Here is a 22,792-nt window from a genome sequence, read left to right on the forward strand (position 1 = left end):
ACTGCCTCCTCCCAAGGTCACTGATGATTTCTTTATTGCTAAATCCCATGGCCTTTTCCAGTGGTTAGCAGTACCAGAAGAGAGAATAAAGAGAAAGGCTGGTTAATATAACAGCAATTGCTCAAAGTCTGGCTTATTCTACCCGTATTCAATTCCAGATATCTCAGCAATGAATACTCTCTATTCCACCTTTCCCGTGCCCCTCCTCCCTTACACCATCACCCTATTATAACTTTAAGTGAAATACCTGAAAGAAGTAGGGCCATTGTTGGAAGCATTACACATGTTTGAGAAGCCAGGGCTGCAGCCTTTGAGCTCTGGAAGTGAGTGATTAGTCTTTAACTTTTTGTGTGCTGGACTTAAACTAGATTGAGAGTCAAATATGGGTGATCCATTGACGTTGTCCGATGGTAGAGCCATATATTTGCCTTTCTCCTTGGAGGGGTGCTGTACATCACTAAAACAAATGTTACCAACAGGACAGTTTTGAAAATCTCCACTGGACTTCATGTTTTGGTTTCTGATCCTTTCAAAAGAACTGGATTTATTGCCTAGGTCTGTCAAAACCAGAGTTGCTATTCCAAATGCAGTTTTCCAGTTGATCTTCACTTCTGGATGGCGTTTGACAAAACTATTACAAGGATACTTCATCAAATTGTTGTCATAGGTGACAGAATTATTGGCATCCTCCTCTGCTTTTGCATCTTGAAATGGAAGGAAAAGGAGTTATAATATATTGAGGAAGCTAGGTGGATAGAGACTGGTACCTGGAGTTAAGAAGATCTGAGTTCAAATATAGCAGTAGATACTTTCTAGGTGTGTGACCCTGGGCAAGTCACTTAACCTCTGCATGTCTCTGTTTCCTCACCTGTAATTGGGATAATAATAGTACCCGTTTCTCAGGGTTGTTGTGACGATAAAATGAATTAACATTTGTAAAGCACTTTAGAAACCCTAAAGAGTTATAAACATGTTAGCTATTATATTTCATATAATGTTTTGCTAGTTATTTTTAGGAAAAAAAAGAATTTCTTGAAAAATAACATATTTTACTTAGATCTTGAAGTTTACTCCATGTGCTTCAAATTTAACTTTCAGTTAATAGTAATAGCATTTATACAATGCTTTGCAGCAGCTCATTGGCTCAGTGGACAGAGCACTAGGTCTGAAGTCAGAAAGACCAGAGTTCAAATCTGACCTCAAGTACTTACTAGCTGTGTGACCCTGGGCAAGCCACTTGACCTCTGCCTACATAAAAGTGGAGAAGGAAATCGTAAATCACTACAGGATCTTTGCCAAAAAAACCCACAGACAGTATTTTTAAAAATGCTAAAAGATATGACATTGGAAAATGAGGCCCTCAGGTCAGAAGGGCTTGGCACGCTATGGTCCACCGAATTACGGAGATGGTCTGCAGGATCATGAAGAGTTGGACACAACTGAATGACTGAATAAGCCTTGCAAAATGATTGACATGTCTTAATTTGTTTGATCCTCACAACAACCTTGTTAGATAAATGCTATTATTATGTCATTTTACAGATAAGAAAACCGAGCCTGAGAATGGTTAAGACTTGTCCAGGATCACCCAACTGTTGTGTATCAAAGGCAAAAACAGAACCCACACCTTTCCTGACTCCAAGTTAAACACTCTGTTCACTGTACCACCTAGAAGTTACCAAAAGGACTATGATTTGAGTTTCATGGTTTCCACAGTCTACTTTCATGGTACCAAAGATGGGATTTATAAAGTTTTCTACTGCCTTTCATTATGTTCCAAGAATCTATATGTAACACTGAGCTATTAGCTTCTAAGAACTGAGGAGACTACAGAAATAGCAATAGTGATGTCTGGTTTTACAAAATTCTCTCCAAAGGAGCTGAAGATGAAACCAGTACAGGTGTTTACGTTATCACAGTTCATAAAGGGATAGAATCTGAATGGCGTTATAAGCCTTGTTTCTATGGGTAACTGGATTTATAATGAAAGCCTTATTTGAAATAATATGAATATAGATGAATGAAAAGGGCTATTCACATTTACTAAATATTGCTGAACTGAAAATCAGAGTCTGCACCATAATTCCTTTAATTTAAGAACTATGGAACCCGTGTTAAGAGCATGTTCTATCAGGATGTTATTCTGATCTATATCTTTGCTGTACAGGCTACAAAAGAAAATGGGAAGAAAGATCATTAGCAGAGTAAGAATGTTCTGAAGGGTGAAGTAAATTTAGAAACCCAAGGTTGCTCTTATCTTAGGACTCTAAAAGCCTTGTAATATTGGAACAAGAGGGTAAGAATCATCAAGGCAACTTCTACTGAAAGTTGTGAAGCTCTGCTCTCAGCAAGGCCTGCTTCCTTGGCCCAAATACTAAGATGCAGCATTCCAGTCTACAAAGTGTGGGAGAACATAAGTCAAGAATGAACTTGTTCTGTTCTAATTGAGGGGGGAAAATAACACATTGAGAACACAATAGAATCAGCATCAATGAGATGGGTCTTAATCACAGGTTTCCATGAGGGTTTTACATTTCTCTGTACACACAAGATTGCAAGTTGCAAAGAGTTATTTTGAAGGATTTCAATGAAATCAGTACAATTGTCTATGTAAAGCTTTTAATAACAACGGGGTGGGGAAGATAAAGAAGAGAGGAAGAATTTTTCCATTCCACCTGCAAACACATTCTTTTAGAAAACCTCCCTTTCAATTTATAACACTTGGACTGAATAACAAACTAGAAAGTTGCTGAAATCTGCATAAAACAAAGCTTTATTGAATAATTCATTAGAAACAGGGGAGGAGAACAGATGTGATAATCTCAATTTTTGAGATACAAAAGAACTTACTGTTGTAGCCCAAGCATGTTTCCCCTCCCTCTAAAATAAAAAGGGGGAAAAAAAAACCAGGTGCCTACAGATCTCTATGGAGATAGCTTACATGCAGAAATACATATACTGTAGTGAATAAATACTTGTACAATGGCTACTTGCTCAAATTAAAGATAATTCCTTTGAGCTTTCAGGAAGAAAGTATTATTCTTATATTAAGATTATTGAACAGCAGGAAAGAGTAAAATAGATACTTGACTTTGCATAATTAATAGTCTTGCAAATAGAATGATCAAAGAAACCCACACTCAATCTCACCATTGGGCCTGGAAGTCAAGCAAGCATCACAGGCCTTAGCAGAAGGCTTGTTTATTAGGGTACAGACAGCGCACGTCCATTCCTCTTCAGCTTTCTGAGCAACATGTTCATTAGGATACAGCCCCCTGGTATATGCCCAGTCAATTAGACTGTTTCTTGTGGGCAGCTTGCTGCAAGATAATACATTTAAAAATCAACATTATAAGCAGATCTACTCTAAATTACTTTGTCCATAGGTTTTGGATATTTTGGAGACAAGAACAATAGAAAGATTCTTTATTATGCACATTTATAATTAAGTTATGTCTGTAAAATCATGTTTCTTGCTCTCTATTGTGATTTCCAGGCCCTCCCCCAACTACCTTTATTCAGTTAACTCTCTTCCTTCTGAAATCCACTCAATCCAAATATGTCACTCTATCCTGATCCTGGTGGCTATTAGTGCCCAGGCCCCAGGTCATTCTCCCTTCCTCAAAGAGTTTAATATCTGGCTCACAGTTTTCCTATACATCCCAATCCTTGTCCACAAACTTGAGGACTTCCAGGTTACATAGAGATGTCCCCTCAAATACCCTTGCTTCCCAGTTCATCGCTCTCAACTCTAATGACCTACACTCAGCGACATATTAAGGACAACCATGACCTTAATCATGTCATCACCCACAAGAGTTCTATCTCTGTAACCCATAACTTTGAAATTCCTTTCTGACCATGTGCACCTGTCCTTCCAGCTCACCTCTCCTAAATCCCTTCTTAGTCTCCATCTCCAGTCTCTGTTTATCTCTTTCCAAATATAAACTTTAGACCAAGGATGGGAACTTGTGGCCTTGAGACCACATCTGGCCTTCTAGGTCCTTGGGTGCAGCCTTTCGACTGAGTCCCAAGTTTTACAGAATAAATCCTTTTATTAAGGGAATTTGTTGTGAAGTTTGGATTCAGTCGAAAGGCTGAACTTGAGGGGCAGTTAGGTGGCGCGGTGGATAGAGCACTGCCCTGAAGTCAGGAGTACCTGAGTTCAAATCCGGGCTCAGACACATAACATTTACTAGCTGTGTGACTCTGGGCAAGTCACAACCCCAATTTCCTCTCTAGAAAAAAAAAAAAAGTTGCACTTGAGAACCTAGAGGAATACACGTGGCCTTGAAGCCACAGATTCTTCATCCCTGCTTAAGACTGTTCCTGCCATTTGCCTTTTCTGCTCTTGCCCAAGTACTTCTGTGCTGAGTCCCCTAGAAATTTGTGCTGGAAATTTCAACTAGACCCTCACTGCCAAAAGTCAATCCTTTTACTCTACACTAATCAATTCTCTATTCCTCTCCTCACAGAGGTTGCTCTAAGCCTTTTCTTCTCAAGTCCCCATACCACCCTTCTCTCTTATCCCTATCAACAAAGGTCTTCACTCATTGAAAAAAAATTAACCCATTGCAAGCTCTCTCTCATCCCTAGTTCTATACTTCAAATCACCTTAGCATCATCACCAATTCTCTCCTCCTTTGCTCTTATCAGATGAGGATAAGGGAGCCCTTCTTGCCAACTTCAATTCATTTTCTTGTACTCTTGATTTCTTCTTTATCATCTCCAAGAACTTGGCTCTTTAACTACATCTATTCTTCCTCTGATTTTCATTCATCTTTTCCCTATCTACTCCTTCCCTTTTGCCCAAAAACATGCCTAAATCTCCCCTGCTTGTAAAAATCCTTTACTTGATCCCACCATCTCCTCAAGCTATTGCCCTATACTTTGCCTTCCTTTAATAGCCCAAACATCTAGGAAAAGCTGAGACTTGCATCTACTTTCTCACTGTCCATTCATTTCTTAACCCCTAGCAATCTGTCTTTGGTCTCTATGACTAGATAAAAACTGTTTCCTCTCAAGGTCAGCAATGGTTTCTTTACTTCTAAATCCAACAGCCTTTTCCAGTGGTTAATAATATCAAATATCCCCTCCCACTAGATACCTTCTCCTCTTGGGGTATTCATGACACTCTCTGTTGTGATTTATCTTCTCACCTATTAGACTAACCCTTCTTGGTCTCCATTGTAGGATCATCACTTGTATCTTATTCCTTATGCATAGGTGAACCCCAGGCCTATGTCCTAGGTTCTATCCATTTCTCACTATTTTGGTGATATGTAATGCTTAATAAATGCTTATTGATTGATTGATTTAATCATCACTTCTGGAAACAACTATCATCTCTATTTAGGTAACTTCTAAACATATGTCCAGCCCTTATTCTCTTATCCTCCAGACTCATAACTCCAATTGTCTCCTAGAAATCTCTACTTGGAAGTCTCAAATTCAAAATCCCCAACAAAACTCATTTTCTTCCTTTGTCCTAACTTCACTGTTTCTTTCAAAGGTGCCCCCAACTTTCCAGTCACCTAAGTTCACAACCTTATCTTTCACTTTCACCAAAGTCTTGCCAGTTCCTTCTCTGTAACATCTCTTACATCCATCCTTTTCCCTGCACTTAAACTCCAGGTACTGCGGTTTATCCAGTCCCTCTTCACAGGCTTTTATAAACTTTTATAATTTTCTCCAATAGCCAATCTCTCCCCTTTCCAATCCATCCTCCACAGAGATTCCAAAATGATATTGCTAGATCTGTTGGTATTAGTCTCATGAGATACATATAATTTAGCTGAGGACTGGAAATTAACCCAATGACCAAAGCTTTTCCACTTGTTACAGGTGTTAAGCTACCCGAGGACAGGAATTTGTGCCACAAAACCTCCAGAAGATATATTCTTCTGACTTTATTACGGGGTTATTTTTTCTTTCTCAAGGAACAACTATTGCAGAAGACTGAGCTGTTAGTGCCTTCCCATCTATGGTTACCTTGTGGCTACTTTATATGTATCACACCTGTATGTATAAATGACATCTTCTTCATTAGAATGTAAGCTTTGAGGGCAGAAACTATTCCTTTTTTTCTTGAAATCCCCAGTGCCTAACACAAGCCTGGCACATAACAGGTACTTAATAAATATTCAGTAAATTTCTTCACAATGAACTAACCAATATTAGATAATAGCTTCTTATTAATCTTCTCGTCATTCTTAGGAGGCAGAAGTATAAGAAAGCTGTATTGAAGGTGAATATCTTACCTTATATCAATGAACTGAGGATTTTCCTTTTGACACCGAGGACAGAAATATGTCATTCTGTTATTTTCCCCCAAGCGACATACAGTTATCTTGCTTCTGCACTGACCACAGTCAGAACGTTTATACACCTTACAGTGTCTATAAAGAGCCGAGCCTGTTTTGCGGCACTTAAAACAAAATAATTATGTGACCCTATGTTACCAACTACGATGACAGTTGTGTTGCTAAGGAATCAAATTTATAATCTTAAATGTTATCCATAAATATAATATGCTAAAGAGAATTTGAAAAGATCTGCATTTTTTTAATTAAAAAAAAAAAGATGTTGGCAAGATTCTTACACACCTGCCATTTGACACAATCGCTTCATAACCTTATGCCTTGTTTACATTTCTTGTTCTTTCCTTAGAATCATCTTACTGTCTATAATGGGATATAAGAACTGTATGGGATTTTACTTCAAATGCAATGAAGTGTTTGCAAGAGAATTCCATGCCTGGCCACTTTTTGAAAAATCTAATCCTTGTCTTAAGTCTAATTTCAATAACCCAGAAGACAAATCCTCTCGTATTTTATTCTAATTTCTAATGCCTAGATCTGGTTGAAAGCATTAAACTTATATAGTACAGTGTAAAGAACACTAGATTTGGATTCAGAAGACCTGGCTTTGAGTTCTGGCTCCATTACTTATTAGCTATGTGACATTGAGCAAATTCCTTATCCCCTTTGTGCCTTAGTTTCCTCATCTGTAAAATGGTGATAATGATATACTGTTAAGGTGGTGAAGGAGCACTGCAGTTTAAGTTTAAATCCTCCCTCAGACATTTAATTAACTGTGTGACCTCTCAGCCTCAGTTTCCTTATCTGTAAAATTGGGACAATAATAGGACTTATCTCACAAAGTTATTAGAATAAGAACACATGTAAAGCAGATTGCAGACCTTAAATCACCATATAAATGCCAGTTGTTTTTATTATCATTATTATTATTATTCTTACCTACCTCAGAGTTATTGTACAGTTCAAATAATATAATGTGTATAAAATTACTTTAATTATAAAGTACTATATAAATGTCAGCAGTTATTAATATCATCATCTTATACCTACTCTAAAAAACATTCAATACATTTCCAGTACAGAAAGTATTCTGTTTAGGTACAACACATGAACAGTTTCAATGCCATTTCAAAAGACATTTTGACAGTTTCTGTCAGATGTAATCCTACTCACAGACTATTTAAAGAGAACACTGCGGCTTTCAATCAGCAGTATGAAATTGCAGAAAACCAGAAATACTGTTCAGCATATATTAACTGAAAATTACACACAGACTTAATATTAATTTGGCAAAGCATTAAAATTTCAAATTTACAGGATGGACAAAATGGGAAATTTTCTGTAACCAATCTCTCTGGGAGAACAAATGAAAATAGAAATTGAGCATGCAAAACACAAACATAACACAAATGACAGTTAAGGCCCCTCATTGGGAATACCTAGTAATGAACCAGGAAATACTTGTATACCTTTCATTAGATCGTGCTAAAAACTGCCAAATGCTTTAAATCCCACTGAGGCCATCTTTTTTATTATAGTTAACATGACATCTAAGCACCCAATAGATACACTAAATAAAAAACCAACATACTGTGATACTGTTGTATAGTCACTACTGGGGGGGGGGTGTCTAAATGTATTTTTAAAAAGCAAAATATTTTTATTAACTTTATGAAGGCAGTATCACCCAATGTAACCTCTTTTTCCTCCACCCTCCTCACCCACAGTAGTTCATTATACATGAAATGCAAGTAAAGGATAGAACATATAATTTGAAGTAAGGAAGACCTGAATTCAAATCCTACCTCTTGCATTTACTAGCTATGTGACTCTGGGAAAGTCACTTAATTTCCCTGGTCTCAGTTTCCTTCTATAAAATGAGGTTGGATTTGGTAACCTCCAATACGTCTTCTAGCTCCATACCTATGGTCCTTTGAAAGACAACCGGACACAAGGTTCATCAGCCTTGCCATGTATGGTCAAACACGGACCAAAACATACTCTATATGATTTAAGGGAAGGTTAGTTTCTTCCCCTAAAATAGCAATGTTGCTATGAGGTAGCTTTATATTGTCCATTAGATGGTTATAGACAACTTTTACATTTTGTTGTCAACAAAAATAAAGTTGAACATTTAGATAAGTTCAAATATTTTGCTCTTACCCTATAAAAAAGGATTGTAAAGTCACGTATCATTTTCACAAGGTGACGTGTCTGTTCATCTTTTAGCTGAGAAACCTTAAAATGAAGGAAAAAAGCTTAAAGATATTTTGATCATCAGTTTATTATTTTGAAATTTTAAGAAAACACATCAGTAGGATGGACAATGAAGGCTGCTACTTACTTCCTGACAGAGAAATGATGGATTAATATGCAGAATGAGACATATGAATAATATGGGAATTTATTTTGCTTGACTATGTATGTTTGTTAAAAGGTTTTTTTTCCCCTGGGGGGGGCATAAAGGAGAGAGAAAAGTGAAAAAAGTAAAAGTCTAAAAAATTTAAAGGGCATCAGCAAAATGATTATGCACATGTGGATGATATATAAACAGGAACAGGTAACATTATATAGCAAACAAATAGATAGCCAGGTTCCAATACTTTCTCTATCTTGACTGGTGTCATATATTAATTTATAAACACTCTATTCTGAAATGCCAGTACTAAACAGAATATTATTATTTTTATGATATATTTTATTTAATATATTTTATTTTTCCCCAATTACATGTTTAACTTTTTTCTAAAGTTTCCCTCTTCCCCCCTGCCCTGAGATGGTAAGCAATTTGATATAGGTTCTACAATGTTCAATCATGTAAAAACATTTCAATATTAGTCATTTTGTACAAGAAGACTTGAATAAATGAAAAAGAATGAAAGTGAAAAATAACTATGTTTCAGTCTGTATTCCAACAATATCAGTTCTTTCTCTGGAGGCGGATAGTATGCTTCATCATCAGTCCTTTGGGATTGTCTTGGATCATTGTATTGCTGAGGATACTTAAGTCCTTCACAGTTCTTCATCGAACAATATTGCTGTTACTGTGTACAACAATGGTCCTGCTCACTTCACTTTGCAGTTCATATAAGTCTTTCCAGGTTTTCCTAAAATCATTCTGCTTGTCATTTCTTGTAGCACAATAATATTCTATCATGATCATATACCATAGTTTGTTTAGCCATTCCCCAGTTAATGGGCATCCCTTCAATTTCCAATTCTCAGAATATTATTCTTACAAACATAAATTATGCATTCAAATCTTTGGTGATCTGACAATGTTCAATATACTTCTGTCACTGTTCCCTGACCTGTATAAAAAGGAATTTGACCTAGATGAGTTTTAAACCCTTTCCAATGTCAATATCCTATGATCAATATGTAATTTTTTTAATGGAAGAACTTATACATACACCTGATTGAGGTTTTTTTTTTAATAAAAGTCCTCAATAAACTTCAGCATTATCCTTGAAGAATTAATTATATTTTGCACGTACTTTCTAAGGCTGTTTCAGAGGAAATACCTTCTACTTCATCCTACAACACTCTGAGTTTATGGAGACACAGAAGAGTCTCGATGTCCCTGATGATATCTCATCTCTCTTAGTTTTCATAACACCCTTGGGAAGCTGTAGTTGCCACACTTCTGTTTTATAGAGATATTAGGAACTTACTCTGCCTCCTGACAGTGTGAGCATGGAAAAGATTCAGGGTTTTTTTTGATTTTTTATTTTCTTAATACCTAGTGTCCTATACATTGCAACTTGACTCCTAAGGTCCAGGGAGGTCTGATTCTTCTAACAACTGACTTCTGGGTATTTAATATTGACTGTGAAATAACCTAGTCTAAGGAAGTAAGATGGGACTAGATATATGGGCTTTTAGAACAATCTTATTGGAGAAAAGAGAAGAGGACATTCTGTGCTGAACTAAAATATGCACATAGGAAGAGAGAATGTCACTACTTCTAATATGTTAGATAAAGTTAAAGGGCTACAGGCTTGGCTTTTGATGCAGGGCATGAAACGGAAATCAGTATATATGCAGTAAGACAACTTGAAATATACAATATGGTGTAGTTAAAAGAGTGCTAGATCTGGAGTAAGGAGATATCTGGTTTCCAACTCTGGTGGAGGCACTAATTAATTCTGGGACTTTGAGCTGGTTACTTATCCTCTTTGACCTTCAGTTTGCCCACCTATAAAATGAGAACAATAATCTGGGAATAATATATCTCTTATAGGGCTGTTGCGAGCAAAGTGCTCAGTCAACCTTAGAGTGTATGTAAATGTGAGTTGTTATGCTTATTAATTAACTAAACAAATTCCAAAAGAGAGAATGCACAAAAAATATTTATGGCAGCACTTTTTGTTGCAGCAATGAAATGGAAACAAAGCGGAATGGCTGAAGAAGTTATGGTAAATAAATGGAATACAATTGTGCTGTAAGAAATTATGAAAAGGATGGTTTGAAAGAAACTTAAGATTTGCACGAACTGATATAGAGTGAAGTGGGTAGAGTCAGGTGAACGATTTATACAGTGTCAATGAAATAAAAACAAACTTGAAAAACTTAGGAACTCTGACCAGTGTATTGACCAACTACCATTCCAAAAGACTCATGAAAAATGGCACCCACCTCCTGAGAGAGAAGTGAAGGAGTGAGAGCAGAATGAGACTTTTTTTTTTTTTAAAAACATGGTCAATGCAGAAATTTGTTTTGCTTGACTATACAAGTTTGTAACAGAGGTTTTGTTTTTCTTCCTTATTTGGGGGAAGAGAGGAAAAGAAGGATGGTTTGCCAATTAAAAAATTAATTTAAAAAATGCACAGAAGAGAACTAAGGAAAGTTCAGAAGGAAACACTGATAAGTAGAGACAGCTCTGAAAGTCACATGTTAAAATCTATTATTTACTTCTAAAAAAGCAAGCTGTATAGAACAGGAATTCTTTTACCTTTATGCTTTGCATATGGAAATGTTTCTTTTGTCAACGTTCATTAAATTCAGATTTTTTAAAAATGTAAATAAATGAACCAAATTAAACCAAACTGAATTTTTGTGTTTTACACTACTATTATCTTTGTGACTCCCTGAGATATCCTGACCCTCTTTTTACTGGGGAGGAACCTTTCACACTTAGGATGGCCAGTTCTATCTGTGCTGCCATGACTTTTTTTTTTCGTTCTCTTCACTTTAGCCTCATTCTTAGATTTTATCATTTTGCCCCTCTGATAAAAGGTATTGAGGCAAATACATACCTATTGTCATTTTCATTATTTTGCTTTCTCATGTTTCTACCGATATTTTCGTTCTCTGTTGCTTTGCAATTTAGTTGTTTGTTTCTTGCTTTTTTCTAATGTACTTTTGTGGGGGAGGGTGAAATTAGAATCTTCTTTCGATGTGCTTATAATGTAATTCAATTTAATATTTTCTATTTCTAGTAACACTGTTAGTGTAGATTCACCATGCATTTCTGTAGGTGTTTCGTCTATGAGGGATATGCCATTTGGGTTGTTATAGGACACTAAAGACCTTCTTTAGTTCTTTAAGGTCTTCAGTCTGAAGACCTTGGTTTGAATCCTAGCTCTGCCCACTTGCTACTTGAGTGACCTTGTGCAATCACTTAACACCTCTGAGGCTCAGTTTCCTCATTTGTAAAACGAAGGAGTTGGATTCAGTAGTCAATCTTGGGTCCCTTCCAGCTCCAGATCCATGATGATTCTATGGTCTGTTGATGAAGCTACTCTGGCTTCTTCTGTGGCGATGGGCTTTTCCTATAGTTTCCCATAGTTTGTATTTGATTTCATTCTATAATAATATTCTATCAAAACTGAAGCCTCTTCTCTGACTTTTGAGTGAAACAGTTCTGTGGGCTAACGTTCAGTTTTTCTCTCTAAAGGCTTAAGCTTAGTAGTTAAAGAAAAACTCTGTTCTCAATGCTCTCATAACACATTATCTCAGCATTTCCTGCAAGGTCTGTGGGGTGTCCTTGAGAAGCTCGGACTACCTAACCTTGTCCCATCTTGAACAATTAAGGTGGTCTTATCTAATTCCCCAGCTGCTGCTGAGTCTGCCATTACCAGTAACCTCAGGATGCAGCTAGGACCCATAAAATTCACAAAAGCATTTCTTAGAGATCTAGAGAGGTGGCTGTTATCCCACCTGGGGCTATGTTCACTGTCTTTGATGTCACCAATAATCTCTCATCTCTATAGGGCTGGCCAATTACATGATTATTGTTCTTTTCTTTGTTCTAAGCTTATAAAAAACCCACTGCACCCTCAATTTGAGGTCTTCTGGCCAGAGGCAAGGTCAGTTGACCCACCCTTTATTATCAGGTTGCATGACCCATTGCAAGATATAAATGATATCTTGCTTGGAAAATTGCCCTTTCATTAAATTTCACTTATTGAACCTTCCTTTATTCTACTTTACCTAATTTGCATCTGACCAATAATCTGAGTAAAAAGTTGTAGGAGTAGCAAAGTGCAGCTTCTTCTGTTCTGTTCTGCCTAGGAGCCTGGACAGCTCAATATGGTCATACCCTCTCTCCTTCAGCCTACTCTAGAGTTTCAAATGACACAAAGGCTCTTTGGCCTCTCTGGTTGTTCATAGAAATTTCTTTTTTTTTTTTCTTGTTAGTTCCCCCCCCCCCAATTGGTGTATTTTTGCTTGTTATGGGGAAAGGAAGTGGTATGTCAGTTAGAGCTGATAACTTGGCTCTTATTTACTAATGTTCCCAGTTATCCTCCTCTCGCTTCTCCTCATCCTACAACTCTACCTCCAACTCTAGAGGAAGAATTAACAGAAGTAAAACTTTGGTAAGGATCCAGAAAAAGGTCTCACAAGAGGTTCTGAGTGGACACCAAGGATAAAGAAAATATAAAGGGAGAAAAGTGTGCTTATTAAAATATCTGTTAAGATTTATTTTCATAGAGCTTTGTAGTCAGTTGGAATCAGTGTGAATACTGGTTATAACAGCTTGACAGATATTAAAGCATTCTGTTTCATTAAGAGGCCAGACTAATCTTTCAAACCATTGAAGAAATAAAATAAGCAAAACTGAGTCTATGCATTTAATTGACTTATAATAACACAATCTGAATTTAGATAATCTAATAGTTCTAAGTAACATCCTTTTTTCTCTCCTTACTGCAATAAACCCTTTGCTACCTGCCCATTATCAACAAAAATAATTCACTCCTCAGTCGTATGGTGACTGGGTTAAAACAAAAGAAAAAAGACCACCACCAACAAAAAACAGATGTATTCTCATACTTTCTATTAGTAGGGTACTGACTTGTTTAACTTTTCCTTACTAGGAGAAACGTATTTCTACCAATCCATCCTTGAGTTCCTGTCTGTTAAACCTTTTAGATCAAATGTCATTGCTAGCTACAGTTATACAGAATCTATAGTCACAACATATGATAAACATTAGTGGGTTCATATAGAGATCATGGAAAGTAAGTCGTACTTGTCAGACCCAGGAAAAATGTCTAGCTTTGAGGTTGTTTCTTAACCTGGGATCCATGAACCATGGGGTCTGTGGACAGATTTGAGAGGACCCAAAAACCTGAATGAAAGAAAATTAATCCTTATTTTCCCTAAAATCTAGCTGAAATTGAACATTTCCTTCCATTATGAATGGATTAAAAAAGAACAACAACAATAAATCTGAGAAGGCTTCCACAAGATTCATTAGACTTTTAAAAGACTACACGATACAAAACAAGGTAAGAGCCCTTGGTCTACTAATAAAATAACCACACATGACATAAATTTGTAAGGTGCCATTGACTGGGGCATGGTACTACTCTAAGTCACAGTCTCACTATTAGGTAGCCTTGTTTAACTGGTTTGAAGAAATATACTTTGATGCTAAAACAAACAAACAAACAAAAACACTTATCAGTGTCTTTTTTCCCCCAAACAACTCTAAGATGGATTTAGATACATCACCACCCAATATATTCTATTCCAATGTTACTTCATCACATAAAAGTGACTCTGTGTTCTCAAAGCCTATACTAGTAATTTGTCAGGTTATATAGACTACAAGTATAGCCTTGGCCATTGGCCAAGTGCCTACACATCATCAAAAGGTTGATCAGCAGGCAACATCTCTCTCTGTCGCTGTTTTTTGTCTGTCTGTCTGTCTCTATTTCTCGTCGCCTCTCTCTTGTCTTTCTTATCTCTCATCTGCCTCTAGCTCTCTTGTCTGTGTCTGTGTCTCTCTGCTTTTGTCTCTGTGTGTGTCTCTCTCTGTCTCTGCTTATGAAGCCATTCACTATGGCAGGGCAGTTTTGCAAGCTGCTGCATCAGTGGAAGGAGTGACCACCCCAGGTGAAACTACAGATCCTGGAAATGCTGAAGTATGTGTGCCACCGCTTTTGTGATAGGTATATATTTGTCCAACACACAGAAAGAGGTTGCTGTGAATGTTATTCTGCATATAAAGTAGGACACTATGGTAATAGTTCCTTATTACACAGACTGATTTGTATTCTGGGTTAACCCCACCACAACTGCAATTACACATAAAAAGGTATGTATGGTGTGTATCTTTCTCTCTTCCTGGCAGAGGTGGAGGGTGATGGGTATGGAATATTGTATTTATAGTCAGTTATGGCTTCTGTTATGATTGATTTTACTGATTTGATTTTTTTTTCTTTGTTACAAGGGAAGGCTCACTGGGTGGGTAGGTAGGACATATATTTCAGAATAAAGATAATGTACAAACAAGAGACATCAATAATTTTTAAAGGTTAATATGGTACAGTATTGGAGAAGGATATGACAAACTGCACCAGTATCTCTACCAAGAAAACCCCAAATGAGATCACAAAGAGTCAGACATGACTGAAAAAACGACTGAACAACAACATGGTATGGTATGTGAGATGAAGGCTAATTCTATTCCCTTATCCCCAACAGTATGAAGGGGTTCTACTATTTCTACAAATATAGAAATATGAAAAACAAAAAAAATCTTTTTAAAACATACTTTAACTGCTGGGTGGAGACCACTATCAAAGAGGGCTTCATTTTTGATGATGTTTCCAACACCAGGTAACACATTCTGGTCCAATAACACATCACATAACATCCGGTCCTTCTGCTTTTTCACTTCACTTTCTGCCCTTGAGAAGTTAAATCTGGGTGAGCAGACATCTAAATCTTCCATCATTCTTATCCTCTGTTTACTTTCCAGAGAATTCCTGAAGAAGAGAAAATATATTACCTTTGAGTAAGTTCACAATTTTTTTAATTAAGAAAAAGAAATCATACATTTTGTGGGCTTTGTCATAAATGCAGATAAATCATGACCAACCTGGATATGCCAATCATTTACATGAAATATTGACATAATACTTGGGAGAATTTATTTCTCATGATGAGGCAGCTCGGTGGCATAGAGAATAGAGAGCTGGGCTTGAAGTCAAAAAGTCCTAAGTTCAAATCAAGCCTCAGACACTCACTAGCTAAACCCTGGGCAAGACACTTAAGCTCTCTGGACCTCAGTTTCCTCATCTGTAAAAATGAAGCCAGTTGGATTTGATGACTTATAAGGTCTCTTTCAGCTTGTCAGCTGTAAGTATGATCCTATGAAAATTTTGAGATGAACATAAAGTTCCCTACAGTGAAAACAAAGCAAAATTAAAGATATCAGGACTGTCCAATGCAGTGACTAAACATACTTTAGTGAATTGTTGGAGCATGACTTGTTACTATCAACAGAGGTCATGGATGACAGAAGTAGAATGGAGAATATTTTGTAAATGTGGTCAATGTGTTGATTTGTTTTGCTCAGCTACACTCTAATTTGAGGGAGGGTTCTATGACAAAGAAGCTGAGGAGAATTATTGGGTTGCAACTGGTGAAAAAAAAAAAAGGGGAAAGAGCACCGATAAACACTTACTTTTCATTTACGTTCCTAGTCCCCAGTCAAATGCTGGACATTGTTTTTTTTTTTTTTTAAGGGATTTGATCTCACCTGAATTCTACACTTGAGTCATAGAAACAAATCAAATCTTTGGTGAGCTGTACTTCAAAAACAGGGGATGCTCTAGTGTGACCTTTGCTCCTGAGTGGATTAATCAGGACAGCACCATTCATTCCAAAGTGAATTCTGAAAAACAAACAAAATTCTGAGAGATGCTAATGGCTAAGCTAGCCAGAGGCAGTGAAAGACAAGTACTGGCTCTTGACTGCCTTATTTCTAGAAAAGAAGGCTTGAAGGCTGCAAGTAAATGGTACCATAGTTATTCAGCACAAGTCTTCAACCTTTGAGTCTTCTTGTTCAATTTCAAATTAAAATTGCAGATGAACTGTTTTTACCAAAGTAAGACTGACCTCCCCAGAGAAAAGTTACTCTTTTCTAAAGGATACAATAGTAAGTCTAAGTAAATATAGCCCTACTTTTTCCTTCATAGTTGGTCATTTTTAATTGGAAGAGAAAACTGTCTTTTGTTAAAAAAAAAAGACTAGACTATGGATAGCCTTGCCTTTTCTGAATTATGAGTAAAAATTATACAGGAAAAAAAGGCTAGGCTGCATTATTTGTAATATATGTTAAACAAAATACTTTAAATCCCTTAATATATCTTATTTCCATTCTCTCCAATGAGAAAGGCGTACTTTCTTTTAAAAATAATTATATTAGCTTTCAACACTGAAAAGCGTACTTTCAATAACATTTACCATCACAAGATTTATCCTAACCGTAAGTCATAATATTTACCCTTTATAGTGTACATTAGGGAGAATAATGTGAGAAAATTTGAAGACTTTTCTACATTTCAAAGGAAAATCAGCTAAAACACTATCATCTCCTAGCCATGTCAGGCACTGATCTCCTTTTAAGAAGTATTGGAAAGAAGAGCTTTATAAATATTTACGGTTAGCTTTAAAGCTACGTCAGTATGAAAAATTCATAAGCTTTCAGTTTATAAAGGATTGATTATTAGCATGTCCAGTTTTTTTTAAACAGTGCTTATGTAAGACCTCAGATGAGAAAGATCAAAAATGATTTTCAAGATGAAGAACCAGATCTTGGCTTTCAAACACTCCTGCTCATAGCTCCACCGAGTTAATAAATAGAGCTAGGTTGGCAACAAATGTTATTGCTATGTGCTTCTAATTCTAAAGTGCCATGTTAAAGTATCGTACAAGGTTAAGCAGGCTTACTTTAAAAATGTGGGTTTTAAACTCTGTATGCCCTGCTATCCATCATAAGTGCATTTAACATGCCCCATGGTTTCTGAAAGGAAAAATGGGTGCCTGTAAGTACTCCATAATTTACTCCATGGACGTTCACTCCCTGGGAAAGGTGCACAACTGTCATGCCCAGAAGTCATCATATCCAAAGTCTTTTCAGTTGCATGGCTCATAAAATAACTCCTCCATCATCTTCTATAATGAAACTTCATATGGGTTAGAGGGCTCGGCTAGAAAACCTCTAGTCCTACAACAGGATTAACACGAGAAGTACCTGGAAATAAGTTAGTCTTTAAAAAAATATATCAAATGATTTTTATGTCATCTCCTCATTTAGCCTCTAGGAAATTCCTCATCTGGTTCATTATAGGGTGGAGGTGATCCTGAGTCCACCAAGGCCATGCTGACTGGGCCTAAACTTTGGCAGGTGCTATTATCAAGCTTGAAATGCTTCAAGTATATAGGCTTGGCAAGAACTATTTGTCCTTCATCCAAGGACCAGTCTAGTTAACTTTGGGGAGGCTCATAAAGAAGTTCAGCACAAAGTGATGGATTTTTGGCCACAGTCACTCATGAAAACTGATTACTAAAGCTTTTAGGATAGAGGGAAAACTGACACTGGGGTCCTGCCCACAGTGACAACTTTTGAGATCCTTCAGTGTTCCTTTACTTAGGGAGAAATGATTGCAACACATATCATTTGTCAGATTTTATTTTGCTATAATCACAAGCTATTGGCAATACACAGTGTGTGTGTCTGTGTATATATATACATATACATACATACATATATACGTATATATATAGTTATTATATGCAAATAACCAAGCACCACTGAAGGAATCATATTTAGGTTATCTACCATGCTATTAGCTACTTGAACTGGAGTGTAATATTGCAGCAATCATGTTATACTTGGTATCAACAGATCCAATTGGTTTTGAAGCTTAGCTTCGAAATGTGCCACTGGTGTGATAAAAGCAAGTTACTTCACTCCTTTGACACTTAGTTTCCATATTCATAAAATGAGGGGGTAGTAATATTTATACTATTTGCCTTACAGTATTAGATATAAATGTGAGTTGTCATCATTATCTCTTAGGGATTTCAAAATTAATAATTATTATGAACAAATTAGCCTGTCCAGTATATATTTTGTTTTTTAATACTTTGAAACTCAGAACTATTACTTTCCATTTAGAGAAGCAGTGCCATATAGTATGAAAAAACACTGGATTTGGCCTCAGAAGACCTGAGTTATATTAACCACTACCTTTGTGCCCTTCTCATTTAACCTCTTTGTTTCCCTTAAAATAACTGGTTTGGACTTAGATAACATCTAAAGTCCTTCCTAAATCTAAATCATCTGAATCCACTAGGTTATGTTTTTTTCTATATCCCAACAAGGACCCCAGGCTCCATCAAGAAGGGATAAATGAGAAGTCAATAAATTTATTTTCTTACTCCATCATCCATTCCTCCATAATCTGTGAGACCAACCTTGTTTCCCTACCAGTCTACTGAAATTTCTCTCTGATGCTATCCTTTTTTCCAAAACTGATCTCCTTTTCTCTGACCACATTTTCCCTGATTCTTCTGTGGTAGTTAATTCTAGTGACCTTTCACCTTCCTTGGCTATTTTTTAACTGTCTATTTAGTTCATTGCTCCTCCATCTTCTATTTTGTTAATTTTTGATAATTTTGCTTCTGAGCAACTCTTTAGTTACATCCTAGAAATTTTGGTATATTGTTTCATCATTACACTTCTTTCATATTCTTGAGATTAAGAAGGCCAGTTTTGATAGATCATATACTGCAGGAAAGAGAGTAATGTATCAGGCTGGAAAGGTAGGTTAGTGTCAAGTTATAAGGGGTTTTTAAAAATAAACAGACTGCTGTCAAAATGGTAGATTAATCACTTTTTACAGAGCTCTTTTACTCTCTAACCCTCCAAAAAAAGGGGGTGGGGGAGAATTATGTCACACAGATGTAGAGTGACTACAGTTAAGTTCACAGGACAAAGATGAGAACTCCTAAAAGGTAAAAGTCCTTATTAATTAGCACTGGAGAACTCCAGTCTTTTGTGCTCAGATAGAATGCACAAACTAATCTATAGGTTTCTGCCCAAATCACACTGTGGGATTCTCTGCATGGCGGACTGCCAGAATACCCCATCTCCTGCCTGCCCCTCACCTCCACAGCAAAAAGCAGACACTTACTCTACTCAGCCATGTGAGGAGGAAGAGAGGAATAAAAGTATATTGCTTTCTTAGGCTCAGAACTAGGTTAGGGACTCTACCTGGTACACTCTCATCCTCCTCTTCTCATCTGCAAAAAGTTTACTTAATTTTGGAAATACTCATTTAGCTCATGCAAAAAAGGAAAGGAGAACCGAGGAAGAAAGCAGGGGAGTCTGCATGTGTCTGCGTTCGGCTTTAAGAAAACGGAATAGAACTCAGGTAGAGGCCTCTAAGCTACTCAGGGTAGTGCCTCAGGCTGGTGAAGCCTAAATTCCCGAGTATTTGAGTAGACTGAGGTATCTTTATATACCAATTAAAAAAGTATATAAGTGGGGATGGGAGAGGGAAATCAGAAATATGAGTGGTGAGAGAATATTTTTTTAAAGTTGAAACACCAAAGATTTCAAGAAGGAAAACTATCCCAAAAGAAAGAAACAAAAAACTCCAAGGCACAAGTGGATAAATCAAATCTTAAGGTTAGAAGAAAGGCTAGGTACTAAGGGTCCTAAGGTCAGTAGGAAGGACTGGCACTACATCTTCAAATCTCTTTTAACAAATATTACAAAACAAAAGAAAGTGAATCAATGCCTTATGGAATTGCACTTCAAAGAGATAGTGGAATGACAAGAAATTTGACAATGATTCAAAAGACAAATGAAAAACATAAAAGATGAAATCAGGAATGACTAAAGCTCAAAACATAGAGTTCTCAATGAAAAAAATTTAAAAAGTCAACTAGTAGAATAGAGAAAATTAAATCCACAATGGAAAGTTTCTCTAAAACAGTAAGAGATTAAAATTTTGAAACACAAAAATACCGAGATGGAGAAAAACTCTAGTATAGAAGTAAAAGGCAAAAATGTTAAAAAGAACATATAAACTCTGTGCAAACTAAAGCAGTTGTCAAGATAGGATATGCAGAGACAATTTAGGTAATGCAGGACATAATCCAAGAAAACTGTGCAGAATTTCTGAATATAGAAAACAAAGCATAAATTGAGAAAATCCACAAATTGTCTCCAGAAAAAAAAAAATCTACCTCTTCAAACTTGAAGACAGATAATGGTTAAATTTAACAATGTCAATGAGAACAAATTCTGTAAGAAGCCAAGAGAAGGATCTTCAAACATAAAAGAAAATCTAAATAACACAAGACTATTTCTCAGCAATGAGAAATCATGGAAGGAATGGAAAAAACATTCTGAAAAGTAAAGGCGCTCAAACTGCAATTTAAAAATAATGGATCCTGCAAACTTGAACCTAATAACTAATGAAAAGAAATTGATGTTAAATAAAAGGAAAAAATGAGTAGAATATTCCTAGTACAAATGCAAAAAATTAAAGAAATATAAGAAAGGTAAATAAGTATAATTATCATGGAAAGCATAAATAAGGAAATATATTACTCCATTTTAAGAGATTTTGATGTGGGTTTAAGAAAAAAGTAACACCAGAAAAAACAAAGAGGAGTTTACATATTACATTACAGGAAGTAGAGAATCACAGAGTTTACTGAAGAGGGGAGGGAGATGGTCAGACTTGTGTGTAAGGAAAATCACTTGGACATCTGTGAATTAGATTATTTCTAATGTCTCTTTCAGTTTTTAGCCACGTGATCTCATGATATAAAGGTACAATTATATAAGACTTTTTTCAACTGCTGTTTGTGCAGTCAGCCTCATAACCTTATACTCTGATTTGTTGGTCTGTATCTATGATTTTGTTATCATGGGAAGTTCTTGGTGTGATCTATAGATCTTACTACAGATCTATAATTTTTAGTAAACTTACACTCTTTGGGAGTTGCCCAAGGGTTAAGTGCCTTGCCAATGGCCGCACAGAAGATATGTGTCAAGAGACAGAGCCTGAACCCACGTCTTCTTTTCTCTAAGGCCAGACAGCCATCTACTCTGTCAATCTGCTTCTCATAACAGAATTACATTCTCTTTTTCTTTTTTTTGTGAGGCAATCGGGGTTAAGTGACTTTCCCAGGGTCACATAGCTAGTAAGTGTCAAGTGTCTGAGGTTGGATTGAACTCAGGTCCTCCTGACTCTAGGGCCAGTGTTCTCTCCAAACATTCTCTTTTTCAAAGGATTCTTCATTAAAAGAGCATAAATAACAAATTAAATGCCTTAAAAATATAAATGGAAATAAGAGAATATCTAATAATTAATAATCAAATGATTAGCTGCCACTCCTTCAACTGTAGATCAATTGCTATCACACCCAATCTGAGTTAGTTTACCCTGTGAATTAGATTTGTTTTTATCTAATCTCAGACAGCAGAACTAGAAGTGGGTAGAAGTTGCAGAGATAACAGAATAAATCTTAACAATTAAAGCTATACAAAAGTGGATGGCATATAGGGGCAGCTAGGTAGCACAGTGGATAGAGCACTGACCCTGGAGTCAGAAAGACCTGAGTTCAAATACAGCCTCAGATACATACTTACTAGCTGTGTGACCTTAGGCAAGTCACTTAACCCCAATTGCCTCACCAAAAAACAAAACAAAACATAAAAAAGTAGAGGCAGACCCAAAAGGTAGTTAAGTATCCCTCCCACAGGAGCTTTTTTCCACTAAGAATTGTAGACAGGACCCCCTCTTCACATATGGGTTGCATTAGGACTAGAAGGTCTCTAACGTCCCTTCTAAACTCTGAGATTGGGGGCAGCTAGATGGCACAATGGAAAGAGCACCAGCCCTGGAGTCAGTAGGACCTGAGTCCAAATCCAGTCTCAGACCAGACACTTGACACTTGCTAGCTGTGTGACTCTGGGCAAGTCACTTAACCCCAACTGCCTCATAAAATAAATAAATAAATAAATAAATAAACTCTGAGATTCTATGAATACAGTCCCCATAGCAATCCTGCCATTGCTGTCCCCACCCCCTTTACTAAGAAAAAGTTTAAATGACTTTGTATTTGTGAGTGTTCAATAATTGCTTATGTTATCATCATCAGAGTCAGACCAAGAGCTAGATGTAAAGTACTAAATGTTTTTACTAAAA

The 22,792-nt window shown here is 36.5% G+C and overlaps 1 protein-coding gene across 3 annotated transcripts in view; it reads right to left on the reverse strand.

Moving 5' to 3' along the window:
- The window catches only part of NEIL3 (nei like DNA glycosylase 3), a 52,950-nt gene that overhangs the window by 11,071 nt on the left and 19,087 nt on the right, over positions 1-22,792 (reverse strand). For 2 of the 3 annotated variants that reach the window (XM_027837358.1, XM_027837357.1), the window contains exons 3-8: positions 16,318-16,452; positions 15,328-15,541; positions 8,484-8,558; positions 6,261-6,427; positions 3,151-3,320; positions 248-704 (exon numbers count right to left, since the gene is read on the reverse strand). In XM_027837358.1, coding sequence (XP_027693159.1) covers positions 248-704; positions 3,151-3,320; positions 6,261-6,427; positions 8,484-8,558; positions 15,328-15,541; positions 16,318-16,452 — 1,218 coding nt within the window. The remainder of the gene's footprint in view (positions 1-247; positions 705-3,150; positions 3,321-6,260; positions 6,428-8,483; positions 8,559-15,327; positions 15,542-16,317; positions 16,453-22,792) is intronic. The other variant, XM_027837359.1, reaches the window with a different exon arrangement.

Source organism: Vombatus ursinus, unplaced genomic scaffold (genome assembly GCF_900497805.2).
Source record: "Vombatus ursinus unplaced genomic scaffold, bare-nosed wombat genome assembly UNPS02014821.1, whole genome shotgun sequence".
Taxonomy (NCBI): domain Eukaryota; kingdom Metazoa; phylum Chordata; class Mammalia; order Diprotodontia; family Vombatidae; genus Vombatus; species Vombatus ursinus.